Raw genomic sequence first — 13869 nt, forward strand, 5'->3', positions numbered from 1 at the left:
CAACCTGCTTTAGGGATGCATCTTTAGTCCCAGCTACTCAGGAGGCCGAGGTGGGAGGATGGCTTGAGCCCAGGAGGTCGAGGCCGCAGTGAGCTATGATTGCCCTGCTGCAGGCAATAGAGTGAGACCTCGTCTCTTAGAAAAAAAAAAAAAGCCTGGGCCCGGTGGCCCACACGTGTAATCCCAGCAATTTGGGAGGCCAAGGCAGAGGATCATTTGAGCCCAGGAGTTTGAGACCAGCCTGGGCACATAAGGTGATCTCGTCTCTGCAAAAGAAAAAAAGAAAAAAAAGCTGGATGTGGTGGCACATGCCTATGGTCCCAGCTACTTGGCTGAGATGGGAAGATCGCTTGGGCCCCAGAGGTCAAGGGTGCAGTGAGCTATGATTGTGCCACTGTACTCCAGCTTGGGTGACAGAGTGAGACCCTGTCTTAAAAAAAAAAGAGATAAGAAAATAGGTGTTTTTTTCTCTGCCTTCTGGCAGAGCAAATTTCTGTGTGTCTCAAGTAAATATCCTATGGTTCATTTTGGCAGTACCTTCAAGGCCAGGGGATGGTTGAACCAATGCCTTTCTCTGGCTCTCCTAGGTCAGCCCACTACCCACCTCACTGTTGTATTCTACAATGGTCCCATCCCCTCGGGGCGACGCTAGACCAGGGATGGTTAGACAGTGACACTCTGCCCTCCTGTGCCCGTGGCAGACATCAGTAATGGATCACAGAGTATGTTGCTCTGTGCTCTGGGAGCCAGGGGAACTGCTGTTACCACACAAAATAAACCAGTTTGCTATTCCTTGATTGTCTTAAACCTCACTGGTTAACCACAAGCCTGCCTACTCACAGGCTAGATTCACCAGGCCCACCGTCCCCTCTGTCCTTTGCACAGAAGGCAAATGAGGTGAGCACCTGCATCCCAAACACCCTGGCCCATTTTCAGAGGGCCCTTTCTCACCGTGGCCTCTCGCCAGCACCCGTTCTTGTTCTTTTTCTTTTCTTTCTTGCTTTTTTTTTTTTTGAGATGGAGTCTCACTCGGTCGCCTAGTCTGGAGTGCAGTGGCACGATCTCAGCTCACTGCAATCTCTGCCTCCCGGGTTCAAGTGATTCTCCTGCCTCAGCTTCCCGAGTAGTTGGGGTTACAGGCCCCTGCCACCATGCCCAGCTAATTTTTGTATTTTTAGTAGAGATGGGGCTTCACCATGTTGGCCAGGCTGGTCTCGAACTCCTGACCTCAGGTAATCTGCCTGCCTCAGCCTCCCAAAGTGCTGGGATTACAGGCGTGAGCCACTACGCCCGGCCCCGTTCTTGTTCTGAACAACTCTCAGGACACCCGACAGCCAGAGACTCCACCCGTGCCTGCCTCTCTCTCGGGAAAACGTGGGATTCCTGAGCCCAGGCTTTCAGGGCAACAGGCAGTGGAGGGTCCAGCCGTCCGGGGTGGGAGCGGCAGTAGGAGGGAGGGACATTGAGGGAGCAGCGCGCCACAGTGGACATGGTTTTCGTCTTCCACCTGAGAAGCGCCGGGTCAGCTTCAGCCGAGGAAGTGGCTTCGACAGCCTCCTGTCTCTCTTTCTTCATCACGTGTGTGGGGCTCCCCTTGTCTCTGCACACGTTTCTAGTCCTCTTGTTCCCTTGCCTCATGTCCAGCTCCTCAGCCCAGCCAGCCTGCCTCCCCCAGACAGCAGATCCTGAATCTGATCCCAGCCCCTGGCCACATGGGTCCGAGCCCCTGGTCTGCAGTGGTGCCACGGCCTCGGCCTCACTGGGCTGCTGCCTGCCTATGCTGGCTCTGCTGTTCTTGGCCCCGTACAGCCTCTGCTAGAGCTTTGGAAAATGGGACAGCCCCTTTGTGACTTCCCGCTGCACTTAGAATAAAGCCCTGGCACCTTGCCTGGCCCACAGGGCTCCCTGAGTTCTCTGACCTCAACTTTTCCCCTGGGTCACCGTGCACTGGCCACACTTGCTGTCCCTCACCTGTGCCGAGCTCATCCCGCCTCAGAGCCTCTGTCCCTGCTGTTCCTTTTGCTAAGGAGACTGTGGCCTCCAGTGTCGGCATGGCTCGTTCTGTCTCGATAGTCACACCTTCACCCCAGTCAGCTGCTCAGAGAGGAGGTCCCTATCTCTCTTGTAAAATCTAGGGTCGTCTGGGTTTGTGCTGACATATAGCAGCTGCCATATAGGGTCTTAAGTGATTCTGTGATTTGTCCTGGGCCGCAAAGTCAATAGAAGCAGAGCCTGGTCTAGAACTCGGGCTTCAGTGCCGGTCAGGTCCCAAGTCCCCAGGAGAGCACAGGCCAGGGCGCAGCAATAGGAGGCCCAGGCCAGGCCAACTGGGCATGCTCACCGTGCACCAGGCTCCACACTGGGCATCCCACGGTGCCAGCTCCTCGGTGCCTCCCAGCTCTGAGCTGCTGGTGCTGTTGTCTGTATTTGGCAGAGGGAGGAAGCTGGAGGCTTTGAGAGGTAGAGCCAGCATTGCTGTCCACAGCCAGCTTCTGGGTCCACAGCCAGCCCGGTATCCCCTGCTTCCCCATCCCTTGTTCTTTTATCTTAGTTCCTGCTCACTTGAGCCCAATTCACCGTCGTGGAAGATCAGGAACCACAATGAGGGCTGCTTAAGAAATGGCAGATCCCAGGCCTCTAAAGGTGACTGTGAGCTCTGTAATCACCTGGAAAGTGATAAGGACGTTATCCTGAGTGGAGACAGCAGGGTACACACTGTCATCGGGCACCAGTCCATGATGGAAAAAATGTAGGCAGAGAAGAAAGATGGGATGGATGCAGGCTGAGGCTGGTCGTGGGTGTGTGAGGTGGGGGTTGGGGGCGGGTGTCCTCTGGTGGATTATGTGTCCTATTTTCCAAATTTTCTGCAACTATTTTTTTTTTTTTTTTGAGACAGTCTCGCTCGGTTGCCCAGGCTGGAGTGCAGTGGTGCAATCTTGGCTCACTGCAACTCTGCCTCCTGGGTTCAAATGATTCTCCTGCCTCCCGAGTAGCTGGGATTACAGTCACCCACCACCACGCCTGGCTAATTTTTGTATTTTTAGTAGAGACGGGGGTTTCACATTGGCCAGGCTGGTCTCGAACTCCTGACCTCAGGAAATGTCCACCTCGGCCTCCCAAAGTGCTGGGATTATGGGCATGAGCCACTGCGCCTGACTCTACAATGGCTTTTATTACTTTTATAATAACCAAATATCCTAGCAATATGATAGCAAAAGTAGTGGGTGGAAGCCGGAGGAATGCTGTCCTCACATCAACAGGGCCAGCTGTTGATTCTGGGCTGTGCCATGCAGAGTGAGCACGGAGACAGCCTCTCAGCGACACACTGGGGGCTTTCCTGCGGGCAGGCATGGTGCTGATGAAACGGTGCCATGCGCAGAATATGAGGAGCGGCCCCATTTTACAGGTGAAGAGACTGAGGCTCAGAAGGGTGGAGACCCTTGCCCAGGTCACACAGCTCTGTGTGTGTGTGTGGAGTCTGGGTCCAGCTCGCTCTGCCTCCGTGGTCCCGAATATTGGGGCTCAGATCTGCCGGCTTCTTGCTTTCCTGCTCTGGGAAACCCGTAAAACCAGAGGCTATTGGGGGGAAGGGAAAGGAAGAGGAACCATCTCATGGCTGTTTGGGACCCTCCTCCAGGTCTCCAGGGAGTGCGGGGAGGGGCATGCCACTGGAGAGAGTTGTTTGAAGAGATAATGGGAGAATAATTTGCCGAGGCTGCTGCTGCGCCCATCCCCGCTGCGCCTGGCTGATTGCAGCTTGGGGTAATGCTTTATGATTTATCCGTCTAGCAATCTCTGTCCCACCTTTTGCACTGCAGAGAGCAGCTGCCGCAGTATCATCAGCATGGCAGGAGATGCAGGGCTGGCCTCCCAGCAGGATCCCAGAGGACATGAGTCTGCAGGAGCTGAGAGTGGCAAATTTGGGGGAAGTCCTAGAGGACCGGGGCTTTTGGGAGACTGAGGCCCGGCAGTGTGGGGGCTTGCTCAGGCCCTCAGAGAACTAGAGGCCAAACTGGAGTTGGACCCGTGTGTCCTGGGAGCATTCAATCATTCATTCATTTGTTCACTGATTCATTCAGTACATCTTTACTGAGCACCTACTCTATGCCAGGCCAGTGCCGGTTGCGGGGGGGCATCAGGGACTGAGGGGGGCGAGGTGCTTGGAGTCTCCTGGTGGACGAGGGCACTCACCCAGCCTGGCGCCGTGGTGGGGAGGAGAAGGTGGGAGGTGTGGGAGGAGCCCCAGCGCTGGAGTGGGAATTGTTTTGCAAGTGGTAGTGAGCTTTCAGGATTTTTATGCAATGAGATTTCTTTTCTCCCCTGCCCTTTGAAAGAAGTGTAAGAACACCGTTGTTGAATCTAGGATTTTCTTTTCTCATCTCTACCCTGTCTTGTGGAGCTGGTTCCCAAACACAGTCAACCATATTAGAGACCTCGGCTTCCCGTGGCTGGGGATCGCAGGCCCCATTCTTCACAGCCTGGGCCTGTCTCTGAGGCCTGACACCATGGCTCTTCTCTAATCCCCGAAGGGGTCTCTGGACCCCGAAGAGTTAAGATCCTGTTCACGAACAAGGTTGTGTGAGGTGTGGCCTCTGTATAAACATCTCAGGCTGAGTTACTGGGTGGGGAGGGGCAGTGAGGGGTCTTGGTACGTCCCTGCCCATGTACTAGGAGATTGGGTATTAGGAAGGACTTCTTGGCTGCGTGCGGTGGCTCACACCTGTAATCCCAGCATTTTGGGAGGTCGAGGAGGCCAGATCATGAGGTCAGGAGTTCAAGACCAGTCTGGCCAACATGATGAAACCCCGTCTCTACTAAAAATACAAAACTTAGCTAGGCATGATGGCACGCACCTGTAGTCCCAGCTACTCGGGAGGCTGAGGCAGGAGAATTGCTTGAACCTGGGAGGCGGAAGTTGCAGTGAGTGTAAATCGTGCCCCTGTACTCCAGCCTGGGTGACAGAGCGAGACTCAGTCTTAGAAAAAAAAAAAAAGAAAGAGAAGGACTTCCCATGGGGCCAGAGTGGGGACTCGGGAGGGTATTGTGGAACCTTCCTCTTGGGGCAGCTGGTGGGACGAGGTAACGGGGGTTGGGCTGTCCCTGGCCACTGGCTCTGGTGTTTGCGGAGGTCATAGATCAGGGTTTGGGGCATGGCCAGTGCTCAGGACATCCTGTGGTGTTAACAGTCTCAGCTCATTTGTCCAGGCCCACTCAGGGGTCTGAAAGGAGGGTGTAAGGTTGGCTCTCACCTCACAGATGAGGAAACCGAGACTCTGAGGGGAACCGTCACCTGCCCCAGGTCACACACAGGTCAAGAGTGGGGCAGGATCAAGCCAGGACTGAAGCTTGAGCCCTTCTTTTTCAGTTTCTTAAACTTAAAAAAAAAAAATTAAACACCTTTTTCTTTTTCTTTTCTTTTTTTTTTTTTTGAGACAGGGTCTGGCTTTGTTGCCCAGGCTGGAGTGTAATGGTGTGATCATAGCTCACCGCAACCTCAAACTTTTGGGCTCAAGGGACCCTCCTTCTTCAGCCTCCCAAGCAGCTAGGAGGACAAACACAAGCCACTGCGCCTGGCTCCACTATTTTTTTTTTTTTTTTTTCTGTAGAGAGATGGGGTCTCGCTATGTTGCCCGGGCTGGTCTCAAACTCCTGGGCTCAAGTGATCCTCCTGCTTCGGCCTCCCAAAGTGCTGGGATTCCAGGTGAGAGCCACCCCACCTGGCCTCCTGTTTTATATTACAGAGTTCCTGCATGCTCAATACCACCAGTGAAAATAATCACGGAGATTCACAATCATAATGATAATCATAGGGACCCCTCTGCCACCCCTTTCTCCTGCACACGTGAAGCACTTGTCTGAAGTTGGGGGCCTGCATGGTGGACCCCCAGAGCCATCCATCCTCTGGAGCCTGGAGATGCTGGGGCTGGACTCCGAGATCCTGCCCTGAACCCGCGACCATGCTGAGCACCTTGAGTCGCCAGTCTGCAGGGAGACTCGGGATAACGGGTTGTTCCTGGTGCCATCTCTACTCCTCCACTCTGGCCTGGCCTGAGCCAGCAATGGTGCTGGGACTCCTGTCCCTTCCACTGTGGGTCTGGAATCAAGCAGAAGATGTGGAAGAAATCAGGCCCGCGGAGGACTTTTGGCTTCCACCAGGCTGTCAGAGAGGTGGGCAAGACCAGGAGAGCCGGTCCCTCTCTCCCCTTCCTGGTACCAAGCACAGAGGCAGCTCCTATTCTGGAGTATGGGCTCTGGTCCTGGCCACCTCGTTGGCTAGCTGTGTGACTCTGACATTAACTGAGCGACTACTATGTTTGCCAGGCACAGGAGTGGGTGGTCCAGGTTTGGAGGTGAACTAGAAGATAGGGCTCCTGCCTCAACAGCCCATGGCCTGTCACTGCACAAGTCACTCAAATCATTCCCGAGGCACAGCTGCTCGAGGTGCCACCAAGGCCCAGCTGGGGGATGGGGTGCTGGGAGTGTGTCCTGGAGCATGACCCGTCCTGGGGTGGGCGGAGAGGCTTCTCTCAGGGAGATGCTCTGGTGCTGAGAAGGAAGCGGTGAGCAGAGTCAGGCAGGTGGGGAGGAGGGGGAAGAGCAGACCATGTGGAAGACATCCGCATGGACGCCCTGAGCCAGGAGGGGCCTTCACCTCCAGAAACCTCAGTTTCTCCATTGGTAAAGGGGGCGGGATTGGCCTCACCTCCTGGATGTTGGGACGATGGGGCAGAATCGTGCCTGGAAAGCACACGGCCCTGTGCCTGCCTCTCAGGTCTCCTGAACAGCTGTTAGAATCACAGATGCTTATGGTGGATCCCCTGAGCTTGTGGGGGTCCCCAGAGACCATCTGGTCCAGTGGTTCTCAACCTGAGTGGTTCTGCCCCCGAGGGGATATTTGGCAATGTCTGGAGACACTTGAGGTTGTCCTAACTTGGGGAGGGGGTGCTACTGGCATCTGTCTGGTAGAGGGTGGAGATGCTGCTAAATGTCTACTATGCACAGGACAGGCCTCCACGACAGTGACCTGGCCCCGAACATCAGGAATGCCGGGGTGGGGAAACCCTGATCTAGTGTGAGCCACTTACTTTACTCACAGGGAAACCGAGGGGCGTTGTGGGGAAGGGGTTTGCTCAGGGTCCTCCCCCAGCACAACAGGTTAGGGCCAGGCCAGGGGCACAGGCCCGTGTCCCAACACCAGAGCAGGTCTGGTGGCAGCGTGTCTGAAGGAGAGAGGGAGGGACTGGCAGGAGAGGGGGAGGAGGTCCGGGCCTGCAGGAACCTGACCCTGGACCAGGGGTGGGGGATGGAGTCACGTCTCTCAGGCATCCTGGGACAAAATTCTTGGGCATGATCTTCATCATAAGCCAGCAGCTCACTTGGGTGCCCACTGCAAGAGGGAGTGTGCAGCTGCTTCAGGGGGTCCTGACTCAGCCAGCCGGTGGCAGATGGGTGGCACGTCAGGCTGGGACCATGGCGTGAAATCCCAGCCTCACAGCTGTGATTTGCAAAGTGGTAGAGGCCTGGGGGCAGCTGGGGTGTCTGGGAAGGTTCAGAAACCCCCATCCCGTCTCTCTGCTCCAGTTGAGGCAGGCTCCCTCCTCCACCTTCTGATGATGAGCAGGGGGTTACGTAATGTTTGGGTAGCAGTCGCTTTACCCATGCGCTTACACGGGGGCGGTGCAGCCTGGCTTGCCGGAGGGGCGGGTGAGGCGGGGAGCCTGGGAGGCAGGAGCCCTGGGTCTGAGCCCTGTTTCTGCTGGTGACTTGCTGTGTGACTTTCGGCCTGTCTCTCTCCCTCTCTGGGGCTGTCTTCTCCATACACAGAGGGTGGGACCACATCACTGGTTTTCTTTTCTTTTCTTTTTTTTTTTCTTTTGAGATGGAGTCTCGCTCTGTCCCCCAGGCTGGAGTGCAGTGGTGTGATCTCGGCTCACTGCAAGCTCCGCCTCCTGGGTTCACGCCATTCTCCTGCCTCAGCCTCCCGAGTAGCTGGGACTACAGGCGCCTGCCACCACGCCCGGCTAATTTTTTTGTATTTTTAGTAGAGACGGGGTTTCACCGTGTTAGTCAGGATGGTCTCCATCTCCTGACCTCATGATCCGCCCGTCTCGGCCTCCCAAAGTGCTGGGATTACAGGCATGAGCCACCGCGCCCGGCCCACTGGTTTTCTTTTCTTTTCTTTTCTTTTTTTTTTTTTTTGAGATGGGGTCTCACTTTATCGCCCAGGCTGGAGTGCAGTGGCATGATCTCGGCTCACTGCAACCTCTGACTACTGGGTTCAAGTGATTCTCCTGCCTCAGCCTCCTGAGTAGCTGGGATTAGAGACATGCGGCACCAGGCCCTGCTAATTTTGTATTTTTAGTAGAGACGGGGTTTCACCATGTTGGCCAGGCTGGTCTCAAACTCCTGACCTCAAATCATCCGCCCACCTCGGCCTCCCAAAGTGCTGGAATTATAGGCGTGAGCCACCATGCCTGGCCACACCTCAGTGGTTTTCTAACTGTGCCCACAGAGCTCTTAGCTGTCAGCCAGGGTCTCTGGAGGTCCCTCTTCCATGGGGCTCAGGAAGAAGGAGCCAGACACCAACTGGGCTCTTGCTCCCTCCGCCCCTGCCTGGCAATTTGTGTGTTTATTCATTCACCTCACTGGACAAACATGCCCCAGGACCATGTTACATGCCAGGCCTCATGCGGGTCATCAGGGCACAGCGGTGTCAGGGGGCCTACATTCCAGTGGGGGACTGGCCTGGAGGCACATATGGTATAGCGTGGTCCAGGCTCTGCTGGGACGGACAAGTGGGCAGGGGTGCAGAGGAGGCCCTGAGGCCTCAGACCTGGGACTGGGCCGACTTCCTGAAAGCAGCAGCATCTAAGCTAGGGCCTGGCGGGAGAGTGGATGGGCCCATGTTAAAGAAAGCAATATTCTGACGCTTCTTAAAACGGTCAGGAAGGCTTCATTCGGGACTCTTGCAATAGGTGTCAGGACTATCACAACCCGGGAGAGAGAGGGGAATCAACTCCGAATGCGAGGAAGTGAGGCTTCACAGCCAGTGAACAGGGTGAGGGGTCAGCGGATGGAAACTAAGAGGAGGCCTCCAGGGCAGGGGATTCCTGCTGAACTGACTGGGCAGGCTGATGCTGGAGGCGGGACGAGGACTCACACGTGAAGCAGGGAGGAGGAACTTGATCAGATATCGTGGGGGTGGGGATTCTGGCTACCCCGACTTAGGATTCTTGCTACAGCTGGGCCAGGCAGGCTGAAGAGCAGGGGAGGGGCCAGGGGACAGGTTGAGGCTAAGTGAGAAGAGGGCTCAGAGGGGCCTGTCTGAAGTCTAGGTGTGGAGTATGGGGGGTTTGGCAGGAGGAAGCGGGAACATCAGGCTGGGCACCCTCTTATGGGCATCGCCTCATGGGGGGCTTCTTGCAGCCCCTGCTAATGGCACTGAAGGGAGCTGGGGCCCCACAGTGATAACCTCTGCAGGGGTAACCGGATAGGCCCCCAAAGGCTCCCCACTGAAGCCGGTTTCCCTCTGCAAAGACCTTCACTGCCAGCCTTCCACAGCTGCTCACTGTGCTGGCGCTGTGCACAGCCTCCGTCTGCTTAGAGCAGCCCCTTGTGAGCCATCTGCAGCGACGCCTTTGGGTGCCTTTTGTTTTGTCTTTATTGTTTTTAATAACCTTTTAGAATCACTCAAGTAACACAAAGTCATTGTGGATAAGTTAGAAGGTTTGCACGAAGAAGAGGTAACCATCTGACATCCAGAGACGTCTGGTGACAGCTGGGTGTGCCCCCACATGGGTCACTAAGTCCTGGTGCCAGGCATGTTCCCTCCCCTGCCCAGGGGCCCATCCTGGCCTGGGAGTCTGGAGTCACGGGCCAGGCTGAAACAGAAGAAACTCAAGCAGGGAGAAGGCAGGTTTAAGGGCCAGGACGGGGGTAGCTGTGTCCCTTCCTCCTGCTGTGGGAAGGGACTTGAGATCCGTGTGTTTTGCCTCCTTCTTGCTTGGCCAATCCAAGCAGGGGCTCAGAACAGACCTCAGGGCTGAGCAGAGGCCAGTAGACCCTGAGAGTCCTGCCAGGCTGCAGGGATTCTGGGTGGGCCTGCGGATATCACATGCACGGGAGGGATGGATGCTGGGGTCGCACACCGGCCGGCAGGGCAGAGGACAGGAGAGGCAGGGCGGGCTCCAAGTCTCACGCGTTGCTGTGGATGAATCTTCTGATCTCTCTGTGCCTCAGTGCCTGCATCTGTGAAATGGGATGGTTGGGCCAACCTGCCGAGGGAACCACCCTCTCAGCACAGTGCCCGGGTTTGGGCTGCTATCATGGGCTGTTACAAAGGCCTGTGGTTCCTGAGCCAGGACCTACCTCCCTGGGCCTCTAGCGCCCTTCAAGGTGTTCTGGGGTGGGGACAGGGAAAGTTGCAGAGGGCTGGCCTATTCACAGCCTCCTGCTTGCTGTGGGCACTGCTGGGACGCTCATGTGCCCGCCGTGGTCTGACTCAAGAAGAACTGCCCTCCCTCCCACATCCTGCTCCCTCTTCTCTGCCCTCCCCCATCCTCCTCCTCCCCTCAACCGCCCTCGCTCCGGCAGCAGCAGCCACAATACTGGCAGGAGGCTGGGTGCCTGAGCTTCACCATCCAGGCCGCAGAATTTTCAGGGTGCCACCCCTGGGTGCCCCACATGTCCCTCCACATGTGCCCAGGATCCATTCCAGTCCTTAGATTGCTCTTCACTGGGGAGGGGGACGGTGGCTTTTCCATGTGCGTCCTCTCTGGATGGGCCCTAATCACAGTGCCGCGCACACCATGCACGGTACTCCCAGAACCCTCTCCGATGTTCGAGGGGAGGGTGGAGGCTTTGTGTGGATCACATTAGGATGGGGGACAGTGGGATGGTGTGAAAGTCTTCAGTGATCTGGCTTCTCTGAGCATCGGCCTCTTCAGCATTCACCTTCGATCCCACCTCAGCTGTAGTCTGGGCTTCGAGGACTTGCAAATGTCTTCCTCTCTCTCAGCCTGTTTCTTCATCTGTGAAATGGGCTTCCTCAGCCGGGCACTGTGGCTCACGCCTGTAATCCCAGCACTTTGGGAGGCTGAGGCAGGCAGATCTCCTGAGGTCAGGGGTTCGACACCAGCCTGGCCAACATGGCAAAACCCTGTCTCTACTAAAAATACAAAAATTAGCTGGGTGTGGTGGTACATGCCTGTAATCCCAGCTACTCGGGAGGCTGAGGCAGGAGAATTGCTTGAACCCAGGAGGTGGAGGTTGCAGTGAGCCGTGATCCTGCCACCGCACTCCAGCCTGGGCGACAGAGTGAGACTCTGTCTCAAAAAAAAAAAAAAAAAAAAAAAAAAAGGCTTCCTCATAGTACCTTCTCAGGGCCGTTAGGGGCATTCTAGGAGAATACGGGGTGCAGAGTTACCAGTCGCGTCGGGCCCTGCAAAGGTAGTAGCTGGTGTTGGTGACAGTTGACCGCTCTCTCTGGCTTCCCGATGTGGAAGGAATCGTCCTCCAAGGAGTGCGTGTCCTCCTGGGGGTGGGGCGGGAGGGGTGGTTAAACTGCCTACAGGAGCCAGTTTGTGAATTGGTTTAGAACAACACGTATTTAAGTTCACAGTTCTGAAGATCACACTCTTGACTCATTTTTGTGCTGAGCCCTGTGGTTACATGCACCATGTCCCCTGATACCAACAAGAGGGATATGAGAACCATCCCTGTTTATGGATGAGGAAACTGAGGCTCAGACAGGCGAGGGCATTTGCTTGAGGCTGTACGGGCAGTGAATGGCAGAGATCTGTCCTGGGATTGGGAGTGCAAAGCCATTCCGGCGTCAGCCACCTAGGGATCTGGAGGGTTTTGCGCTGGGCACTGGGACTGCAGGGTGGACAAGTCCAGTTGGAACAGCCAGGATCCCCCCATGCTGTTTACCCAGTTCCCTGGGAACAGAGACTGAGGGGCAGGGTGTGGGCATGTGGGAGCAGCCACCTGCTGGCTCCATATGGTGGTCTACCCACCAGCACCAGCAGCAGCCCACCCAGCCTGATGCCAGGAGGGGCTTAGCGGAGAAGGTGGGGAGGTGGGAGGGTCTTGTGCAGGCATGCGGCTTCGGGGAGGCCATTCATGTGACTCTTGTTTTAGCCCCCTTGGGTGGAGCACAGGGCTGGGTGGCCAAGTGCTCACTCTGTGTGCAGTATCTGGGTTAATTCCTATGTCAGTTCGTAACCCCCTTATGCAGACGCGGCTAGGAGAGGTGAAGTCTGTATCCAAGGTCACACTGCTAGTGAGAGGCAGAGGTGGGACTGCACCTGTGCCCAAGTCCATGGCCCCATGGGGCACCATCTCTTTGAACAAGGAGCCACAGCTTTCCTGGGCCCTGAGCGGGCAATGTTGGTGGGTGGGTGATGTTGGCATCTCCTTTACCCTCTCTGGCCCGGTCTGCTGCCTCCAGGTACAAAGGCTTCATCAAGGACTGCCCCAGTGGGCAGCTGGATGCGGCAGGCTTCCAGAAGATCTACAAGCAATTCTTCCCGTTCGGAGACCCCACCAAGTTTGCCACATTTGTTTTCAACGTCTTTGACGAAAACAAGGTGAGCTGGGGATTGATGGGGCCTGCGTCAGCCCGGAGCGTTTTCCCTCCTGCGGCAGCTGGCTCAGCTCCTGTGGGTACCCGCAGCATCTCCACACCCACTCTCTCCTGCCGATGTTCCCTTCTAGAGAAGGAACACACACACAAGTGCATGCTGACATGCACAGATACACAGTCGCACATGTACACATGCTTGCACATGTACACATGCAGAAACACAATAAACACAGATGGATGCAAATGCATGCACACGTGTGCACACTTATGTACACCCACACATGTACTGACATGCACATCCAAGCTCTCACACAGATGTGTATGTGCACATGCAGGTGAATACCATGCACACATGTGGGCACACATACATGGAGATACAGCCACACACATGAACACACATGTATATTCATACAGTGCACACAAATGCACACATATGCACACAATGCGTGGACTTGCAGGTGCCCACACGTGTACACACAGAGAGACATATACACATATGCATTGTATACAGTGCACACACATGCATGTATACACATGTACACCCTGACATTTCTCTTACAAGCATAAAATGCAAATACCTCCCAAGATAATAACAGGATTAAAAATAATAACCAATATTTCCTGAACATTTACTGTGTGTAAGCTTTTTACATGGATTTTTTTTTTTTTTTTTTTTGAGACACAGTCTTGCTCTGTTGCCCAGGCTGGAGTGCAATGGTACAATCTCGATTTACTGCAACCTCCGCCTCCTGGGTTCAAGCGATTCCCCTGCCTCAGCCTCCCGAGAAGCTGGGATTACAGGCGCCCGTCAGCATGCCTGGCTAATTTTTGTATTTTTAGTAGAGATGGGGTTTCACTGTATTGCCCAGGCTGGTCTCAAACTCCTGACCTCAAATGATCCACCCACCTTGGCCTCCCAAAGTGCTGGGATTACAGGCATGAGCGACCGTGCCTGGCCATACATGGATTATTTTTAATGAGGCCTTACAAGCACCTGGGAGCTGGGTATTTTAATACCCATTTTGTAGGTTAGGAAACTGAGGCTCTGAGAATCATAAGCTATAGGATCTTTTGTTCCTGGCTTTTTCCACCGAGCATCATGTTTTCAAGACTTACCATGTGGTAGCTTGTGTCACCTCCGGGCAGTGGCCGCACCGACAGCTGTCGGGTTATCTGCGATGACCCTGATTCTGTCCTACAGTAGCATTTGAGGGTGGATTTACTACCACTTGTCTCTGTACCCCCTGCTGCTGGCACCACGGAGGTTTCTATCCTATCCCACC

The 13869-nt window shown here is 55.2% G+C and overlaps 1 protein-coding gene across 3 annotated transcripts in view; it reads left to right on the plus strand.

Moving 5' to 3' along the window:
- Positions 1–13869, plus strand: part of NCS1 (neuronal calcium sensor 1) — a 65263-nt gene that overhangs the window by 33104 nt on the left and 18290 nt on the right. For all 3 annotated transcript variants that reach the window (XM_063713851.1, XM_063713850.1, NM_001131862.1), the window contains 1 exon segment: positions 12452–12590. In XM_063713851.1, coding sequence (XP_063569921.1) covers positions 12452–12590 — 139 coding nt within the window.

Source organism: Pongo abelii, chromosome 13 (genome assembly GCF_028885655.2).
Source record: "Pongo abelii isolate AG06213 chromosome 13, NHGRI_mPonAbe1-v2.0_pri, whole genome shotgun sequence".
Lineage (NCBI taxonomy): Eukaryota > Metazoa > Chordata > Mammalia > Primates > Hominidae > Pongo > Pongo abelii.